We start from the raw sequence: 15961 nt of genomic DNA, 5'->3' as shown, positions 1-15961 counted from the left end.
GCGGGGCATCAGGGCTCTCAGGAGTAACCCCCTCTCTTGGCCTTCATCTTTGCGTGAGAGGAAGGGCGAGAGCTGGCACCAAGGTGGCCAAGCAGCGAGTAGGTGCTGGGAAGCACAGAGGGATTGCTGTGCTCCTTTCTGGCCCAGGAGCTGGGAACAGGGAATAGCCACTGTTAGTTGACTCCAGCAAAATGTTTCCTCACACCTGGCCATGACTTAGCCCCGGCCCTGGCTTTGAAAGCTCTGGCTTTCTCCTACCCAACCAAGCCAAGGGTGTGCCATGCCCAGCTCAACCAGGAGCAAGGGGCCCTGAGGTGGCCACCTGCTCCTGTCCTCTTCTGCCAGAAACACTGGACTGCGTGGCTGGAAAAAGTTGCTTTTATTTTATTTCCTCTGAGCAGCCACTCACAGTGTGCCTATGAGATCAGACAGGATCATGGGCCCTTGCTGACCATCTCAAAGTCATGTTAGCACCAGGACCATCCCAGGACCTTCTTCTTGAGAGGGGAAAGCTTTTAAAGGCCTCCCCGGGGCTCATGGCTTCAGGCATTCCCTTTTGGAGGAGCAGCAAGTGGCTGCTGGTGCACTTGCAGCATCCCCTGTCTCTATAGAAACAGCACACTCAGAGCACAATTCACAGGGTGGTTATTAAAGAAAATACAACAATTAAAAAGAACAGATTGTCCTTAATACTTCTGCCCATCACCATGGCAATACCTGAGAAAGTGCCCCAATTTGAGGCACAGGCAATGCCATCAGTGCCCTCCCATCGGGGTCTGTGTTTAAACCCTGGCAGGGCAGAAATGGGCAGGGCTGGTTAACTGCTAAACTAGGGGTATTTTAGTAAGTTACAGTCAGTCCTTTGGGACTGGCAAGCTTGCATCTGCCGTGCATTGCAGCATGCTCCTTAAAATGGATGCCTTGGTTTGGAGAGTGCTGAGGAGCAACCTCTGAGCGAGCAGAGAGGAGGCAGGTCTGGGGGTAGCACTGGCCAAAGAGCCCTCCAGAGGCCTTGGGAAACAGAAATTGCAAAATAAACAAATAACTGCTGAGTGATCATATTAATATTGCTGTAGAACTAACCCTCAGGCTTTATTAGCAGGTCCTTAATTGGGGCCTGCTTGAACTAATTAGTTCAAAAAAGCAGCCGAAGGCTAGACTGGATTGAAAAGGGGCTGTATTGAAGTCATTTCCTAACGGGTGGTCCACCCTCTTTTGTGTCTCTGAAAAATTTAAGCAGTTGCTCAGCATATTCTTCAGTGACCTAAGTATTGCTAATTTAAAGGTACCGCTATTTTAATCTTAGTAATGTGCTCTTCACAGGATTGAACCGCAGAGCGGAAGCCCAGCTCTGACAGCCTGCTCTGGTTGTAGGGAGGTGTTGGGTGCCCTCGTGGCCTTTTCATCCCTTTTTTAGGGAACTGCTGGTGTTTTGTGGGTTACTCCCAAATGTGGCCCTGGGACAGGCTGGCTCCTGGGGTGCTGGCGAGTATCGCAGGGGAGAGGGTCTCCCAGGGAGACATCCACATGGCCATGCTCTCCTTTGGCACAAGCTGGTGTGGATGCCCAGTTTCCCCCCTGAAAGTAACTTTTCCACTACCCAAATCTAGAGACAAGGTAAGAAGACAACCTGACTGGAGCTGAAACTGAAGAGTTTGTTAAGTTATTTAAACTTCTGTGTTTTGCAGGAGTAAATAACCCTTGCTGCGGACCCATCTGTGCACTGCATAGAGGTGATTACTGTGTGGCCTCTATCACCAATGCATTGGGACCACCTAGATTCAGGTAGACATGCTGGACATGGTGTCTCCTACACTGGACGTCTCTGATGAATATCATGAGCTTCAGTTAACCCATGGTTCTCCCAACCCATAAACCTCACTCATCCCTCCCTCACCAGCCCTTCCCCAAGCTGCTGCCTCTTCCTCCATCCCCCTCTTTGCACTGCTCACAAATTCATCCCCTCTCCCCAGGGCTCTGTGGCAGTGCCATGTTCCCCTCTCTCCTGCCAGGGGACTTGTTTGCTGTGTAATTGAAGAAAGCAGATGGCGTTTTACCAGGTCAACAAGCACTGGAAGGTCTTTAATCAAGAAACTAACAGGTTAGATCAAATTAAGGAGCGGCTTCAATGTGGTAAATTATTTAGGAGTAATAGATTCCCTACTTGTTGGCATATTTATAAACTCACAGCCTACGCTCATGCTGTTGAAAGTAAATTAATGCTAATGGTAAAATGCAGCTTCAGACTTTATGAGCAGGGTGGGGTGTTGCAGGGTACAAGGTAATCCAGGCTCAGGCTTGAAGGGTGGTCTTTGATTTCTTATAAGAAATTAATGTTTTTATTCAAACCCTGGATATCCAGATGAAGTTACAGTGATGAGTTACTTATTTTAATTCCTTTCTGCTGGTGATTTATTTCCCAACAGCACACAGCTGCCTGTCCTCTCAACCAGCATCTCCTTAGCAAACAGAGTGCTGACCTTCCACCTCCACTTCCACTTAAAACTCTCTCAACTCCTCCTAGTGTGTCAGAATACATGCAGGGAGAAGGGGCAGGAACTCATTCCTCATCTAGAGTTTAATGCTCTGGTGCATTTGCTAGAGATCTCGTGGTGCCCGGGGGAATTTATCTGCCAATTACTTCTCAAAAAATATCAAAGGGTCACGCAGTACTTGGCAGATAAGTGCAGAAAGGGGAGAAACAAACTGGGTTTTAATTGAATCCCAAGTATGTTGAACAAAAATTTCAGAACTACCAACAAGCTGTTGGCCTGGGGCTGAAATTTAATTAGTAGAATAGTGCTTTTAGGATGTCTCTGTCTGGGGTAAAAAAGCATAAAGCGGAACAGTGAAGACTGGAAATGTGATGGGGAGGCGGAAAAGATCCTGCTGGAGATGCTTCAGAGTTGAGCTGCTGCTTGGGTTTGCAGAGATCAAGGCCATCTGTCAAACTGCCCATCCCATGCCTGAGAAATGCTTTAGGTCAGGATGCAGGTGGGTTTCCAAGCTCGGGCAGTAAATCCTCTTCCCACCTGGCCTCAGGGCAAAGCTGACTTTCCTGTTGTTCTCTGCACGTGAAGCTACAGGGTGAAGGGCTGGCAGTGCAGGACAGCCCATCCCTGAGGAGATGCTGCCTGTTCTTGATGCCCTGGGGAGGCACCATCCTCCTCAGCTCCCCAGCCCCGAGGGCAGCTGGGCTCTGCTCAGCCACCATGATCTAGTAACTGTACCAAAGCAAACAGCATGGGGCTGCAGAGCCACAGTCCCAGCTCTTCCTCCTCCTCCTCTCCAACCCCACCATGCTTACAGGGTGTTACCAGTTTACTGCAATGATAAGAAAGGTTAATTTTCTCCTCCCTTCCTTGCCATCCCTCATCCCCTTATAGCTGTACAGATTAGTTGGCTGGGGAGCAGGGAGGGAAAGGGCCAAGGAGAGGATGTCTTGCTGCTCACTGTATGTCTCTGGCTGTCGGGGCTGGCTATGGCATGTGTACCCAAAGGTGCCTGTGTGCGCAGGGCCCCATGCCCCAGGGAGCTGCAAGCCACACTTGGCTGTGAAGATGAAGAAAATTAATTCCTGTGCTGGTTAGACAGGGCATGGAGTGGCTTAAGGGGAAGAAGCTGTCATGTTTTGAGGAGATGTCTCTGATGCACTGGAAGAACCCAGCTTAGCTCTGGGCTATGCAATAATAGTTCCTGTTAGCCTCAACCCATCCCACATAAGAGCTGACACATCCAAACCTCAGCCCTGGATTTTGTCACATTCAGGGGACCAGCAGCTGGGCTCCCTGTCCTCCTGTGCCCTACCTGTGTGTTACTTTGAGGCACCCTGATCCTTACTGCTCTGGTTTGTATGCAGATGCTTTTATCAATGGCTTGTTCTGAGCTGCTAAGGAAAAATATGTTCCAATGGGGAAAAAAAAATCTTACACTAGAGAAAAGATTGTTACAAGCAAATTGTTTCATTTCCTGGTTTCTTTTGCTAAGTGTAACAATTTTCTCACATCATAGCAAAAACACTTCCATTTTCTTCAAGAAGCAAATCCCAAATCTCTGTGCAGAACTTTCTTAGCAACTTTGTTCCTAAATTCCCAATATACGCAAAATAACACAAAAAATGGCATGAATCCTTAAATTCCAAACACACAGTTTCAAATAATTGCAAAAACCAATGCTCTCTTCCCTCATCCTACAGTTATTTTGGGGGAAAAGTAGATAGTGTAATAACTCACAATATAATAATCATACATGCAAAGCCACCCTACACAAAATGAAATAGGTCCTGGACAGTTCCTGACACATCCGTTGCAGGTGAGGTCTTGTTTTGACTTGCTCAGGGAAGTGATTTCCCAAAGATGCAGAATGGTTCCTTAACATCTTGTGCTCTTAAAGATATCACACAGATATTTTCCAAAGTGGATGCAAAATTCTAAGATCTTTTGACACTATAGTTTGGTGAAAATCAGTGTTAACTAGGGAGGCTGAAATGGCTGTTCAAATAGTTTTTTACAGTAACTTGAGGGTTACTGGTGGCTGATACTTGTTTTATTTGGCTTGTGTAATCTGTTTCATTTTACTCCTAGTCCAGAGAGTCTCTTGCAAGTCCAGGGCAAGTGTCCTTGAGCTGGTTTCTTCAATGCCGCAGTTTATGAGTATCCACTTTGTTCACAAGATGACAGCAGCAATGAGTATTGTTAATATCTTATAGTCAGTGCATCACTTATCACAAAACACTTCCACAAATTACTCTCAGGAAATAAGAGAATTGCTTCACTTGCCATTGAAATGCAACTGTAGCTGGGATGGAGAGCAACACACAGCTACACCACAGCAGGGCTTACAGGACAAGGCTACGGTATCCAGCTGAAGCAACTAGAGGAATTTGGACAGAAAAGGGAAAATTATCCTAAAGAAGCTTAGACCACAATGTTGGAAGTATTACTGTTACCTAAGGGAACACTCATTATTAGTTTGTGCATTTTTCTGTAACAAATCCAACTGGTCTGGACTCTGGGTTTAGGTGCTACCAGCAGTGCAATATTTCCAGAAGCATGAGGTGAGGTTCATGACACCCAACTTCAGTTATTCCTGGTGCAGGAGTCTCCACCTGAGAGAGTCCCTTTACGGTCAGTGGTCAGAAATAGTCACATCTCGGGAGGCATTCATCTCAGCAGGTATGTGTATTCCTCAGAGGACTATGCTGAGATGAGAGGAGCTGCTTCCTGCAAGTGCCTAATTGTCCCCATTAGCTCTAAAAGGACTCTAGAGGAGCTGCTCACATGGGGTGTCTGTGTTATAGGCATGTAAATTTGGGTAGGTGAATCTCACCCTATAAGAAAACTGGTCCATGAGAAAGAGGGGTTTTTTATCTTGAACGCCCTTCTCTTACTGGATTTCCTTTCAATACTCTGGCCCAACTCAACAGACAGTTGCACTTGCATATAATATAGAATGGCATTGCACTGCTATATTTAACTACAGATTCTTTAAAGATGCTAAACATTGACCTGTGCCTAACACTTCACCAAACAAGAATAAATTAGCATTAAGGAAAAGCAAATTAATTTGCCTCTAACAATCTGTTTTGTTAAATGCCCTGGAGAGGTATTAAGTTAAGCTTCCTGCAATGCCAAAACAATTTCTGTTGGCACTTTCCCAACACAGTGCATGCAGCCACATAGCTCCCACTGTCTGCGTTGTTTCAGGGTCCCATGATTTATTTGGCAGGCTTGTTCTTCCTTGCAGGTGCAGGGAGGCTGTTCAGATCTTCTTGTTCAGTAACATTGTGATCGGAGCTGTCATGAGAATAGTCCTTCATAGCAGTGTAGTACACTGGGGCGGTGTATGGCACAGGGTTCTCAGCGCCCTTCTCTTTGCACTTGCATAACTTCCTGAAGGCAGCCCTGAACTTCTGTGACATGAGGTTGTAGATGATGGGGTTGATGGCACTGTTCAGGTAGATGCACATGCGGCAGAAGAGGAGGAACCAAATGTTCAGGTATGGAGGGTCCATGAAGGAGTTCACCACCACCAGCGTGCGATAAGGCATCCACAGAAGGGCAAAGAGGACCACCACGACAGCCAGCATTTTGGTCACCTTGACAGTGGGGATATGCAAAAAGAGAAATAGTCATGTGATGCTAAACCTCCAGCAGAGCTTTCCCACCTGGAGAAATGGTGCAGACAGCTAATTCAGTCTACATATTGCTTCTATCTCTCTTTAAACATTCAAAATAGGCACCCAAACCATGGGGCTATTCCTCTGAATGCATTTTGTTCATTAAACAACCTTGCACAAATAAACCCCTTAAATGACAGGTTTTCACCTACCATTTGAAGAGCCTGTAAAGCTCTTTAGGGCAAGCATCCGCCAGCCTGGAAATGGGCTGGGATAATCATGGGAATTTCTGTACCACAAAGCAAATTCGAAAATCGCACATGGCAATAAACCAATGGGGAAAATAATTTGTGCAAAAGACGTCCTAACCTCTGGGGGTGCCAAACTCCCAAACTCAACTCTCTGCCTAGGATCTTCTGGTTTCCTATGCCAGCTATGCTGTTCCCAGGGATAGGCTCCTAGTACAGAGCAGCACTGAGAGCAGAGGAGACTGCCTGGAGTCTGACACAAATTCCTACTTGTGCTGATATGGGAGTTACTTAGCTAATTGGTATGGGTTATTTTAATTTGCAGCACACTAGGGAAGTACTACCTAACATATTAGGAACAAGAAGAAATTGAGAATTCAGAAGTGAGCAGTAATTTCCCTCAGCTCGACTCAAGCTCGTTTAAGAAAATGGGTTTTTGTACTGAAACTCCAGATCCTAATAATTTTGACAGCTATTTCTGGTAGGTGACAATCATTCTCCAGCAAATACTTACAGAATACACACGTCTCCAAGGAGGAAAGTATGAGTAAACACTGATGCCACACGCATATTAAGGCAGTTGTGCAATGACTCCAGTTCTCGACAGGGAAATAAGCACTTAGATCACATTCACAGTCTCTCAGCTTTTCTTGGAGTGTTTTTTTTTACTTAGTCACAAGCAACTACGCCTTCCTGTAATGCTTTGAGTAGAAATTGGGGGTGGTTGGTAGTGGCAACAAAGCTTTCCTTACAAGAAAGGGACTATTGTCAAACTGAGGCTGAAATAAAAGTGTTTTGCTGTGTGTGGTTTAATGGGAATGTGAGGACACTTCCCAGAATAAGATCTTGCAGTGATAACAGTGAGTGCTGAGGCTCTTGCTAAGACTGCAGCATGTTTGCTGCCACAGTTTACTGCCTTTTGGCAATAAGACATTGCCCAAATGAGAGATTGTACAAGATTTGTCAGTAAAAGGCAGCTTTGGAGCTTTTCAATGCCTTTTACAAGGGCTGGCTGGATGCAGAAGGGCAAGAGCTGTCTCACAAACCTCTGGTTTCAAGCCACCCTATCTAGCGTGCAACTGCTGGGGGCATAATCTGGTTCATAGAAATACTCCTGAACAGATAGGCTGGGAGTGGACAGCAGCTGCTTGGCACACAGTTGACCATGATCAAAATCTCTACGTACCAGCATGGTTGTAGCCGCTGCCTCCACCAAGGCTGGCAGGGCAGTTCAGGCTTGGCCACCCCTTGCCAAGGGAAAGAGCATCCTGACAGTAGCAGTGAGACAGTATTGCTGTCATCTGTACTGCAAGACCTGGGAGCAGATTGCTCCCAGATACCAGATCAGCCCAGGAAGGAGCAGATTTTGCTTCAACACCGTATGCCACATGAGCAGTGCATATGGATGGGACCTGTGTTCTAAGCATCTAAGCGAATAGACACGGCAGCGATGGAGCATTCAGCCAGCCTGCTGCCTTCCACAGACTCACTTCTCAGGTTTGCAGAGAGAATTGCTTTTGCCATATTTTTGATGAATCTGAGGTTTATTTTCCAAGAACCTGAATGAAGTTGATCTGAACAAAACTGTGCTAATAGCTGAACCTTACAGCAGAATGCAGCCATCTCCTCAGCTTAAGTGATCCTAAGTACCATTTCAGTCAGAATTTAATTCCCCCCTACTGAGCAGTTTATTCCTCCTGGGAGATGAGGGCAGGCTCTGTGCTTTTCCATCCCATGCAGAGATTGAACACGTCCCTGTCCTGCCTGGAAGGGTCCATGTTAAAGGGCTGTCTTGGGGGCAAGGTTGGTGGGAGTCTTTCCATCAACTTCAGCAGTCCTAGGCAGCAGGATTGCTGCAAGATCCCACACCTCTGCAGGTCCTCACTGAGACACAGGCACTCCTCACTCAGCAGTTGTCCCAGTTCCCGAGATGCAAAGTTACCCCCGCAGGGCTGGGTTGAATAAATCCCTGAGCTTTCATACACTTAGCTCTGCTCTCTGGCAGGTGTCCCTTATGGCCAGGAGGTTTCTGCATGGCTGAAATCTCTCCTTTAAAGCTAACACATTAATACGGCTCATGTGCTGTCTCCTGAGAGTGAAACATCTTTGGCTTTTCGACTGTTGTAACCCTGCCTTGTTTTACTGTTCAGAAACCCACAATGTTTGTGAAGAGTGATCTGAACTCTGCATCTGAGTGACAATGCCGGGGGACTGTATCCTAATAAGGCTGAAAAGTAAGCTCATTCTGGTCCTTTCTGAGACCAAAAGAAATGTAGTCTGGAAAAGAACCAGTGATTCATCTGCTTTTTAGCCATAACTGCCCCTGTTTTTTGGCTGGTTGTTATGGGAATGCAGGCAGTGCCTTCGAGCGCTCGCCTGGCTCCTGCCCAAGCAAGCCCCCAACACCTCCCTCCGGACCGCAGAAGACCACAGAGTGCTGTCATCCAAAGAGTGCTTCCTGCCACGCATCCTACAGCCCTGTGGAAAAGCTGTCTTTGTCCTGGGAGGTGAAGCCATCTGGAAACAGCACCATGAGGATATTACCTCTATCTCACTAAATGCCTTCAGTGCTCCCCGAGGGTGCTGCATCCAGACCACACGCTGGGACGGGCAGCCCTGCCCTGACCTTGCTGTAAGATTGAAATTTGCCTTTTAAAGCCAACCATCCATACGGACTGTGTTCTCCTGGGTGCATCTTCAGCAAAGTTATGTCAACACAGGATGTCTCCTCTGGATAAAACCTAACAATCTATCCCAAACTCACTCTCACATCTCCACCGTGGGGAAAGAAATCTCCAGCATCGTCTGCATGCACAGCTGAAACCTGTCTCCATGCCTTTCCTCACTCTACCTTGCTGAGGCGACTGTAGCACACTTGAAGTGCTATGAACTTACTTCTGGTGCTCATGTGAAAAATGAACCTAATCAGCACCGAGGAGAGCTTGGGACATTTATTGCTAACTGGAGTAGTTCTGCATTATGGCCCCCAAAAAACAGCTGCACCCAAAAAAAGCAGAGTTTTGCTATAGCCTCAAACCATTCCTCAGGGAAACACCAGCTCAGGGACAATTTTTCCGACAAGTGTTTTGCAACAACTCTGTTGTGCATAGTGTGTGCACACAACAGCTGTAAAGGAGCTATGGATAGAAGCAAGGCAAAAGTTTGTACACAGAAGGGGATGTTTTACTAGAACAACTGGTATTTAGCGGAAAGCCACTTTTGAGCACGTAAGCCAGTGTTGTTGCTGGGTGGCCGAGGATATCTGCTGTACAGACCCCTGACTACATCCTGGGTCCCTATGCCAAAGCTAAAGGGCAGCTCATCTTCCACCAGGCACCTCCGTGGGCCAAGCCTGGTGTAACTCCCAGAGCAAGCCCACACTGAGCGTCATTCTCACTCCATACGAGGTGGTCAGCATCTTTCACCCCTGCACAGCCCTTCCAACGCATCTCCTCTTGCAGCGCTGTGTCCAGCCTCTGCCCCTGTCCCTCCCCGAGGCCACAGACGCTTCTCCCCAGTCAGTGTCACCCCTCCTTGTCCAGGCACCACCATCCTGAGCTGCAGCATCGTTTTTTAAGGGATCCACTCCCTCTAGTGGTCCCTCTCCGACAGGTGAAATACGTGCTTGGAGGTGGCTGGTGTTTGTACCTGTGGTGCTTTGCTTCTCTAGGTAATAAATACAGCAAAACCTCCCGCCTTGTGTTGTCCTGCTCTGGACGTACGTGTTTTAGAGGCACCAGCGAGGGAACAGCAGCATCTTCATGCTCTGAAAAGCAAGCTGTGCAGCGCTGGGCCTGCGTAGGAGCACACAGTGAGAATTTAATTTCCAAACTCCGCATCTCCACAGCCAAACGCCCCCAACCATCCTGGCTCTTTAGAGGCAAGAGAGAAAAAAACAATAGCCCCTTTTGGTCAGGGGACTCTGGGCATGGGGCCTGGAAGAGCCACTTCCCCTCTGACCATAGAGGCCAGAGGAGGAAGAGGAGCATTGTGTGCCTGTACCCTGTGGTGGGTGGTCAGCAGGACCACCTGAGCTACACACACCCAACACCCTCCCTCCCACCCCGCTCTGCTCTCCTGGCTGACAGATCCTCTGGGAGCCAAACTACCCTCACACCACTGGTCTGTGATGAGAATCTGGCAGATGCTTGTACACCATCACCCCAACAAACTCAAAGGTGTTTGCAGGGCTGGGGTCCAGGTTTGCCACATCACTGGGACACAACCTGCTGTCTGCAGGGTCTTGTGAAGCTCTCGCTGCACATGTGAGGCCTGTCAGACAGCAACACTATTGCTGGTTTGGACCAAACTTGCAAGTGTGATTTCTAATGGTGTCTTTAGTGGTTTAGTCTATGTGACAATTGCATTTTAAAGAAGCTGCACCCTCGCTTCAGTTTTCCCCACTGGTAGCACAGGCATCACTTCCACAGCCTCCTCATCACCCTGTCAGATTGGAGACCACCAGCATTGGTTATTAGAGCAGTTTCTGATGCTGTGTCCTCACTTCTGATGCTCAGGACAAGACCCTTTACCAAGGGCCCCCATGGAAGTTCCTGGTGACATTTTGAAGGGCTGCCAGCACTCCTCAGGAGAGCACGAGATGTTGATAGCATTACCTGTCAGGCTGCCCTTTCCATCCTGGCCACGGGTGATGCAAGGAAACTTATAAGCTTATGAGCTCCTCAGTCAGCATCAGCTATTGCAAAGAAGTATCCAGCGGTCTGAGTTGAGATCCATCTGTGTTTCTTCTTTTGGCAGGTTTCCTCTGGCTTTGAGGGCAGTGATGCCATGGCTATCAGAAAATCAGAGAGGAAACCTTTCTTCTGGTGAAGATGACACAGGACACTGGTGTCCAAGCTGTTCCCTTTTAGGGCTCGTACCTGCCCAATGCATGGGGGGAGTGGTTTGCCATTGATTTCCTTGGAGGTGAACCTCGCCTGGAGAAGAGCACCCAGGTCCCTTCTGTGCCTCTCTCGCACCTTTGCTAAAGCCAAGCTGGTGAGGTGTCTCATAGACCCAGGTGCTGGGGGTGCCGGGGGGGCCATAGTCCCCCTGGAAACTGCCCTGCCCCTTCACATGGGCACATACACCTCTGTCTTGGTCACCCACATGTGCCACTGGTGGCCCCACTGGTCATGGGAATGCTCTCCTCTGCGCTCGCTTTTAAGCCCCTTCTATCCAGCATCTCCATCTGCCAGCTCTGCTGGCATGAATGGATTCAGCTACCTTTTTGATCACATTAAAATCCTTTTCTTAATGATTTGCCCATTCCTCAGCACTCAGCCCACACTTCCCCTCTGCTCTGTGCCCACCACCCCTCCGGGCTCCCGCATGTTGCAGCATCTCCCTGAAAATATCCTTCCTGCGGCCCTGGCTGCCCCTGCTCAGGGAGCCAAATTCCAGGCAGAATCCAGTGCTGACCCCTTGGGGTGTCCGGAGGCCTCTTTCCTCCCTGGGTGGTCAGGTTGTTGTTTTTCCCTCATAACTAGATACAGAATCATGACTCACTGCAGCTCCTGTTCCTCAATCCATTGCACCGCCAGCAAAAACCTCTGGCTGGATTTCAGGCAGTGCTCAGGTAGATGCTCTGACAGCATCTGGATTCTTTATGCTCCAAGCACTCCTGTTCACACTGCCCAAAACTCTTGTCAAAATAGCTATGTGGTTTTACTTGGCTTTGGTGCACAGATAACTTATTTCTGCACCAAGCATCCAGCAGATCCCCTCAGCAATGAATCAAATGGTTAAAGTTGAACTCCCAGATCCTGGTTTTTGCCCCTCCGATTTTATGGACAGTCCCTATGTTTATATATAAAATGACACAATCATGTCCTATGTCACATCCAACTTGTGGAAGATGTTTATGGAAAAACCTGTATTGCAGCCACCCCTGGGGTGCAGCGTCGCATCCATTTGACAGCCACCAACCTGTGTGTCAACCACCCAGCCCACATGCCACCGGTGGCACAGCTGAGGTTTCTTCCTCCATCACTCTCAACATAGCTTGCTTTCAAGAGCTGCTGGTGTGAAATCAGGAGGAAGCATTCAACAAACCATAACTGGAAGCCCTGGGAAACTGCTTTACAATTTAAGAACTCAGTGCATCTTTATTCCTAATGATGCCAGCTCTGAGATGTCAGGCCGGCTAGGGGAAATCTTTACATGCTAAGATATTTCAGAAGGCAATGACGACCTCAAGAAAACTCCCAGTGTAACAGAAAAGCAAGCACAAGATGTTTCCAGGAGCTGGAGCACCCATCATGACTAATGGCCTCAGCCACTTGTCCTAATGATGCTGGAGCACGCTGTGTGCCGCTCCACAGCACAGCACCGCGGGGGGAGCAGCACAGCCCCTGCAGTGGCTGCTCTGGAAGGAAGGGGCCATCGACCCAGACCTTTAGGTACTGCCTTGTAGAGACCTCATTGCCGAACACCCTGCTCGAGGCTCCCGCAGCAGCCAGTGGACCCTGGGAGAGCAGGCAAGTACTTTTGCAGAAGTCAAGACTTGCTTTAAACCTTTCTGTGCTGGAGCAAAAGGGAGAAAAAGCTGAACTGGAAAGACTTAGAAGTTCATGAAGAAATACACGTTCTCTGGGCTGTTTGCTTCCCCTCTGTGACTGAATTGTCTCTCCTGGGGAATGGAGGTTCCTGTGCAGTTCAGCAATAAGATACTGAGTTGGGAAAACAAGGACTTTAAGACAGGCTGAAGCCTATTTCAGGTTGTCTGGAAATCACTACTCCTGCTCACTCAAAATCAAAACAGAACTGGTGATTTCAGGGACTTAAGCCAGACTGCCAGGTTCAGCCCTTTCCTTTAAAATAGCCTATGGCTCTGCCTATGCAAAGTTTGACACCAGAATGGGATGGTCTCCTGAAAATGGCCAGAGAGCAGGCAAGAGTGTCCCATGTCCAGATGCTGACCTGTCCAAGGAGATGGGGCAAGAGACAGTAATTGTCCATGTGGACAGAGAAAGAGGAGGAACATGGGCAGGAGGTGGGAGGAGAAGTAGCTGGGGAGCAAGCAGGCAGCTGAATAACAGAGGAGTCACCGAGAGGCAAACACCCACTGTGACACCAAGGTGCCTTCCGCAGCTGCAGGGACCGGGGGCTGCAGCCCAGGGCTGGGCTCGAAGGGCAGGGGTTCATTCCAGCTCTCCCCTGCCTTTGCTCCTCTAAATCTGGGGTCACCTGCCCAGGACCCTGCCTGGGAGGTGAGTCCCCATAATGTGACCCAGCACTCCCCTCCTCGGGGAGGCAATCAGTAATTAAATATCCAGCAAACACCCCTGCACTCCTGCCTCTCCCAAGAGATGCTGGAGCTCTGTCCTGGTCTGCCGAGCTCAGCGAATGCAGGGGGGGCCCATCTGTGCTGCCAGACCCCAACTCAGCTTGGAGGGGGGCTTCTGTGCAGCAAACCAACCCTCTCCACTCCCCCCACAAAGGGAAACAAAATATTGGGGGCCCCCATCCCCTGCCAGAATGTCCCTCAAAGCACTGAGGCCCCGACAGTGCTGCCTGCAGCCCAGCACGCCCCGGCCCGGTGGGGAGCCCCTACCTGCTTGCGGGAGCCCAGGGCCCCCTTGTTGCCCCGGCAGGAGAGCTTGAGGGAGCCACCCTGGTGCGTGGAGCCCAGGCAGGAGTGCTGCGGGGTGGTGGGCAGGGGGCTCATGAAGAGGATGCGGGCGATGAGGCCATAGAGGACAGTTGCCAGCCCCAAGGGGATGACATAGAAGACAGCAAAATCCAAAAAGTAAATGGGCATGTAAAGGCTTCTGGAGACCCGGTAGCCACAGCTGACCTGTGCCCCATCTGAGAAGGTGACCTGGGTCGTGTCCACCAGGAAGAACCACATGAGGCAATAGAGGGAGGTGAAGAGCCACAGCGAGGAGATGATGCGCTTGGCGCGGGACACGGTGCACAGGAGCTGCGCTTTGATGGCGTGGCAGATCGCGATGTAACGCTCCACCGTGAAGGCGGTGATGGACCAGGCAGAGATGTTGATGCCCAAGTACTGCAAATAGGTGATGCAGAGGCAGCCAGCGTAGCCGTACACCCAAGAAGCCACCACTTCCGAGATGTTGGGCAGCCCGGCCGCCAGCAGCACGATGAGGTCGGCCACCGCCAGGCTCACCAAGTAGCAGTTGGTGGGGGTCACCATGTGCTTGGTGCGCAGCACCACCAGCACCACCATCACGTTGCCCGCGATGCCCACCCCGCAGATGAGCAGCACCAGCAGGATGGTGACCACCTGCAGCTCCAGGGGCTGCCGGGGCATCCTGCCCAGGGTCTGGTTGCCGCTGCCGCCCAGCGCGGCTCCCGGGCTGGCCGAGCCGTTCTCCATCGGTCCCCAAAGCCTTCCCCGGCGGAGCTCCGCGCACCCTGCGGCGGGGAGCGGGGAGAGGGGGGGAGCCGGGAGCCGCGGCGCCCCGCTGCCCTCCGCGCCCCCTCCCCGCCCTCCCGCCCGCCCCGGCTCCTCCCTCCCCTTTTTTTCCACCATTCACCCCAAGTCTTGCAGCCGCCCGGCTCCTTACACCCACCTCCCCTGCAAAATTCCCCGCCGAGCCTCCGCCGGGAGGGGCGGAGAGCGGCCAGGAGAGCGCCCACCCCCCCCCCCCCCCCCCCAATCCCGGGAGCCACCCAGGACCGCCTAGGACCTCCAGCACCTGGGACCCTCCAGGACCTCCCCCAGCCGCCGGGACCCTCGGGAACCACCGTGACCTCCCCAGGACCTCCCGCGACCCCCCAGGGCTCCCTCAGCCCCCGGGACCCCCCATTCACCTCCCGCCCGCATCCCGCGCCTGCGCCCGGCGGGTCCTAGCGCACCGCTGAGGCGAAGAGGAGGAGGAAGGAGCCCAGGCAGAAGATGAGGGTGGCAGGCTGGAGACCCCGGGCGTGGAGAGGCGCAGGGGCTGAAAGCACCCCAGCAACGAGTGGGTCTACTCCAGGACCTGGGACTGTGGGTGCCTTGTGTCCCCAGCCGAGCCACAGGCTGCATACCGTGTCCCCCCGGGCAAGGGGAGTTGAGGATGAAGGGTCCTTCCTTCCTCATCCTCAGGAGGATGGCACCAGGGCGATGCCATGAAGACCCATGGCCTTTCCTGCTTCCTTTGGGCTGGGGCAGACAAGATCCTTCCCTGGGGGTCATTAAATACGAGGTAGCGACGTCCTTGTGTCATCTTTCCTGTCGCCACCCCTGTCCCAAACAAGCACATCAATGTCACTCCTTTGAGGGGAGGCTCACCCCAGCGCTGGGAGATCCCGCGTATCTCCCCAACAATGAGGCTGCGATATCTGGTTTCTTCCTGATGGTCAGGTTGGGAGATCCGGTATCTACCCATTGGTCAGGCTGGGAGATTCAGTATCTACCTGGCAGTCAGCAGTAGCCAGAATTTGCTGCCAGCTCCATGCTTGCTCCTGACGTCTCCACAGCCTGTCAGAAAATGCATTTTCAAATTTAAAGAGCAATTTTGTTTGCAGAGATAAAGTGCCAAGGGTCCCCTAACCTGCGAAGTGGAGGAAAGGACACGGCAAAAACTTGCTTCTTTATTAGATTAGATTTCAATTAGAAGCAGAGTTGCCTCATTAATCCCAGACA

At 50.6% G+C, this 15961-nt stretch overlaps 1 protein-coding gene across 1 annotated transcript; it reads right to left on the bottom strand.

Moving 5' to 3' along the window:
• Positions 1-5716: 5716 nt before the first annotated feature.
• On the bottom strand, positions 5717-14707 carry LOC141931365 (thyrotropin-releasing hormone receptor-like). The gene is made up of 2 exons (XM_074843386.1): positions 13922-14707; positions 5717-6097 (listed from the first exon to the last, which is right to left on the bottom strand). Exons 1-2 carry the CDS (start codon positions 14705-14707, stop codon positions 5717-5719), a joined length of 1167 nt encoding a protein of 388 aa, XP_074699487.1.
• Between the last annotated feature and the right edge of the window lie 1254 nt (positions 14708-15961).

Source organism: Strix aluco, chromosome 17, assembly GCF_031877795.1.
Source record: "Strix aluco isolate bStrAlu1 chromosome 17, bStrAlu1.hap1, whole genome shotgun sequence".
In the NCBI taxonomy this organism is placed as follows: Eukaryota; Metazoa; Chordata; class Aves; order Strigiformes; family Strigidae; genus Strix; species Strix aluco.
Note: the sequence above shows the minus strand (reverse complement) of the source record. Positions and strands in the feature narration are given on the sequence as shown.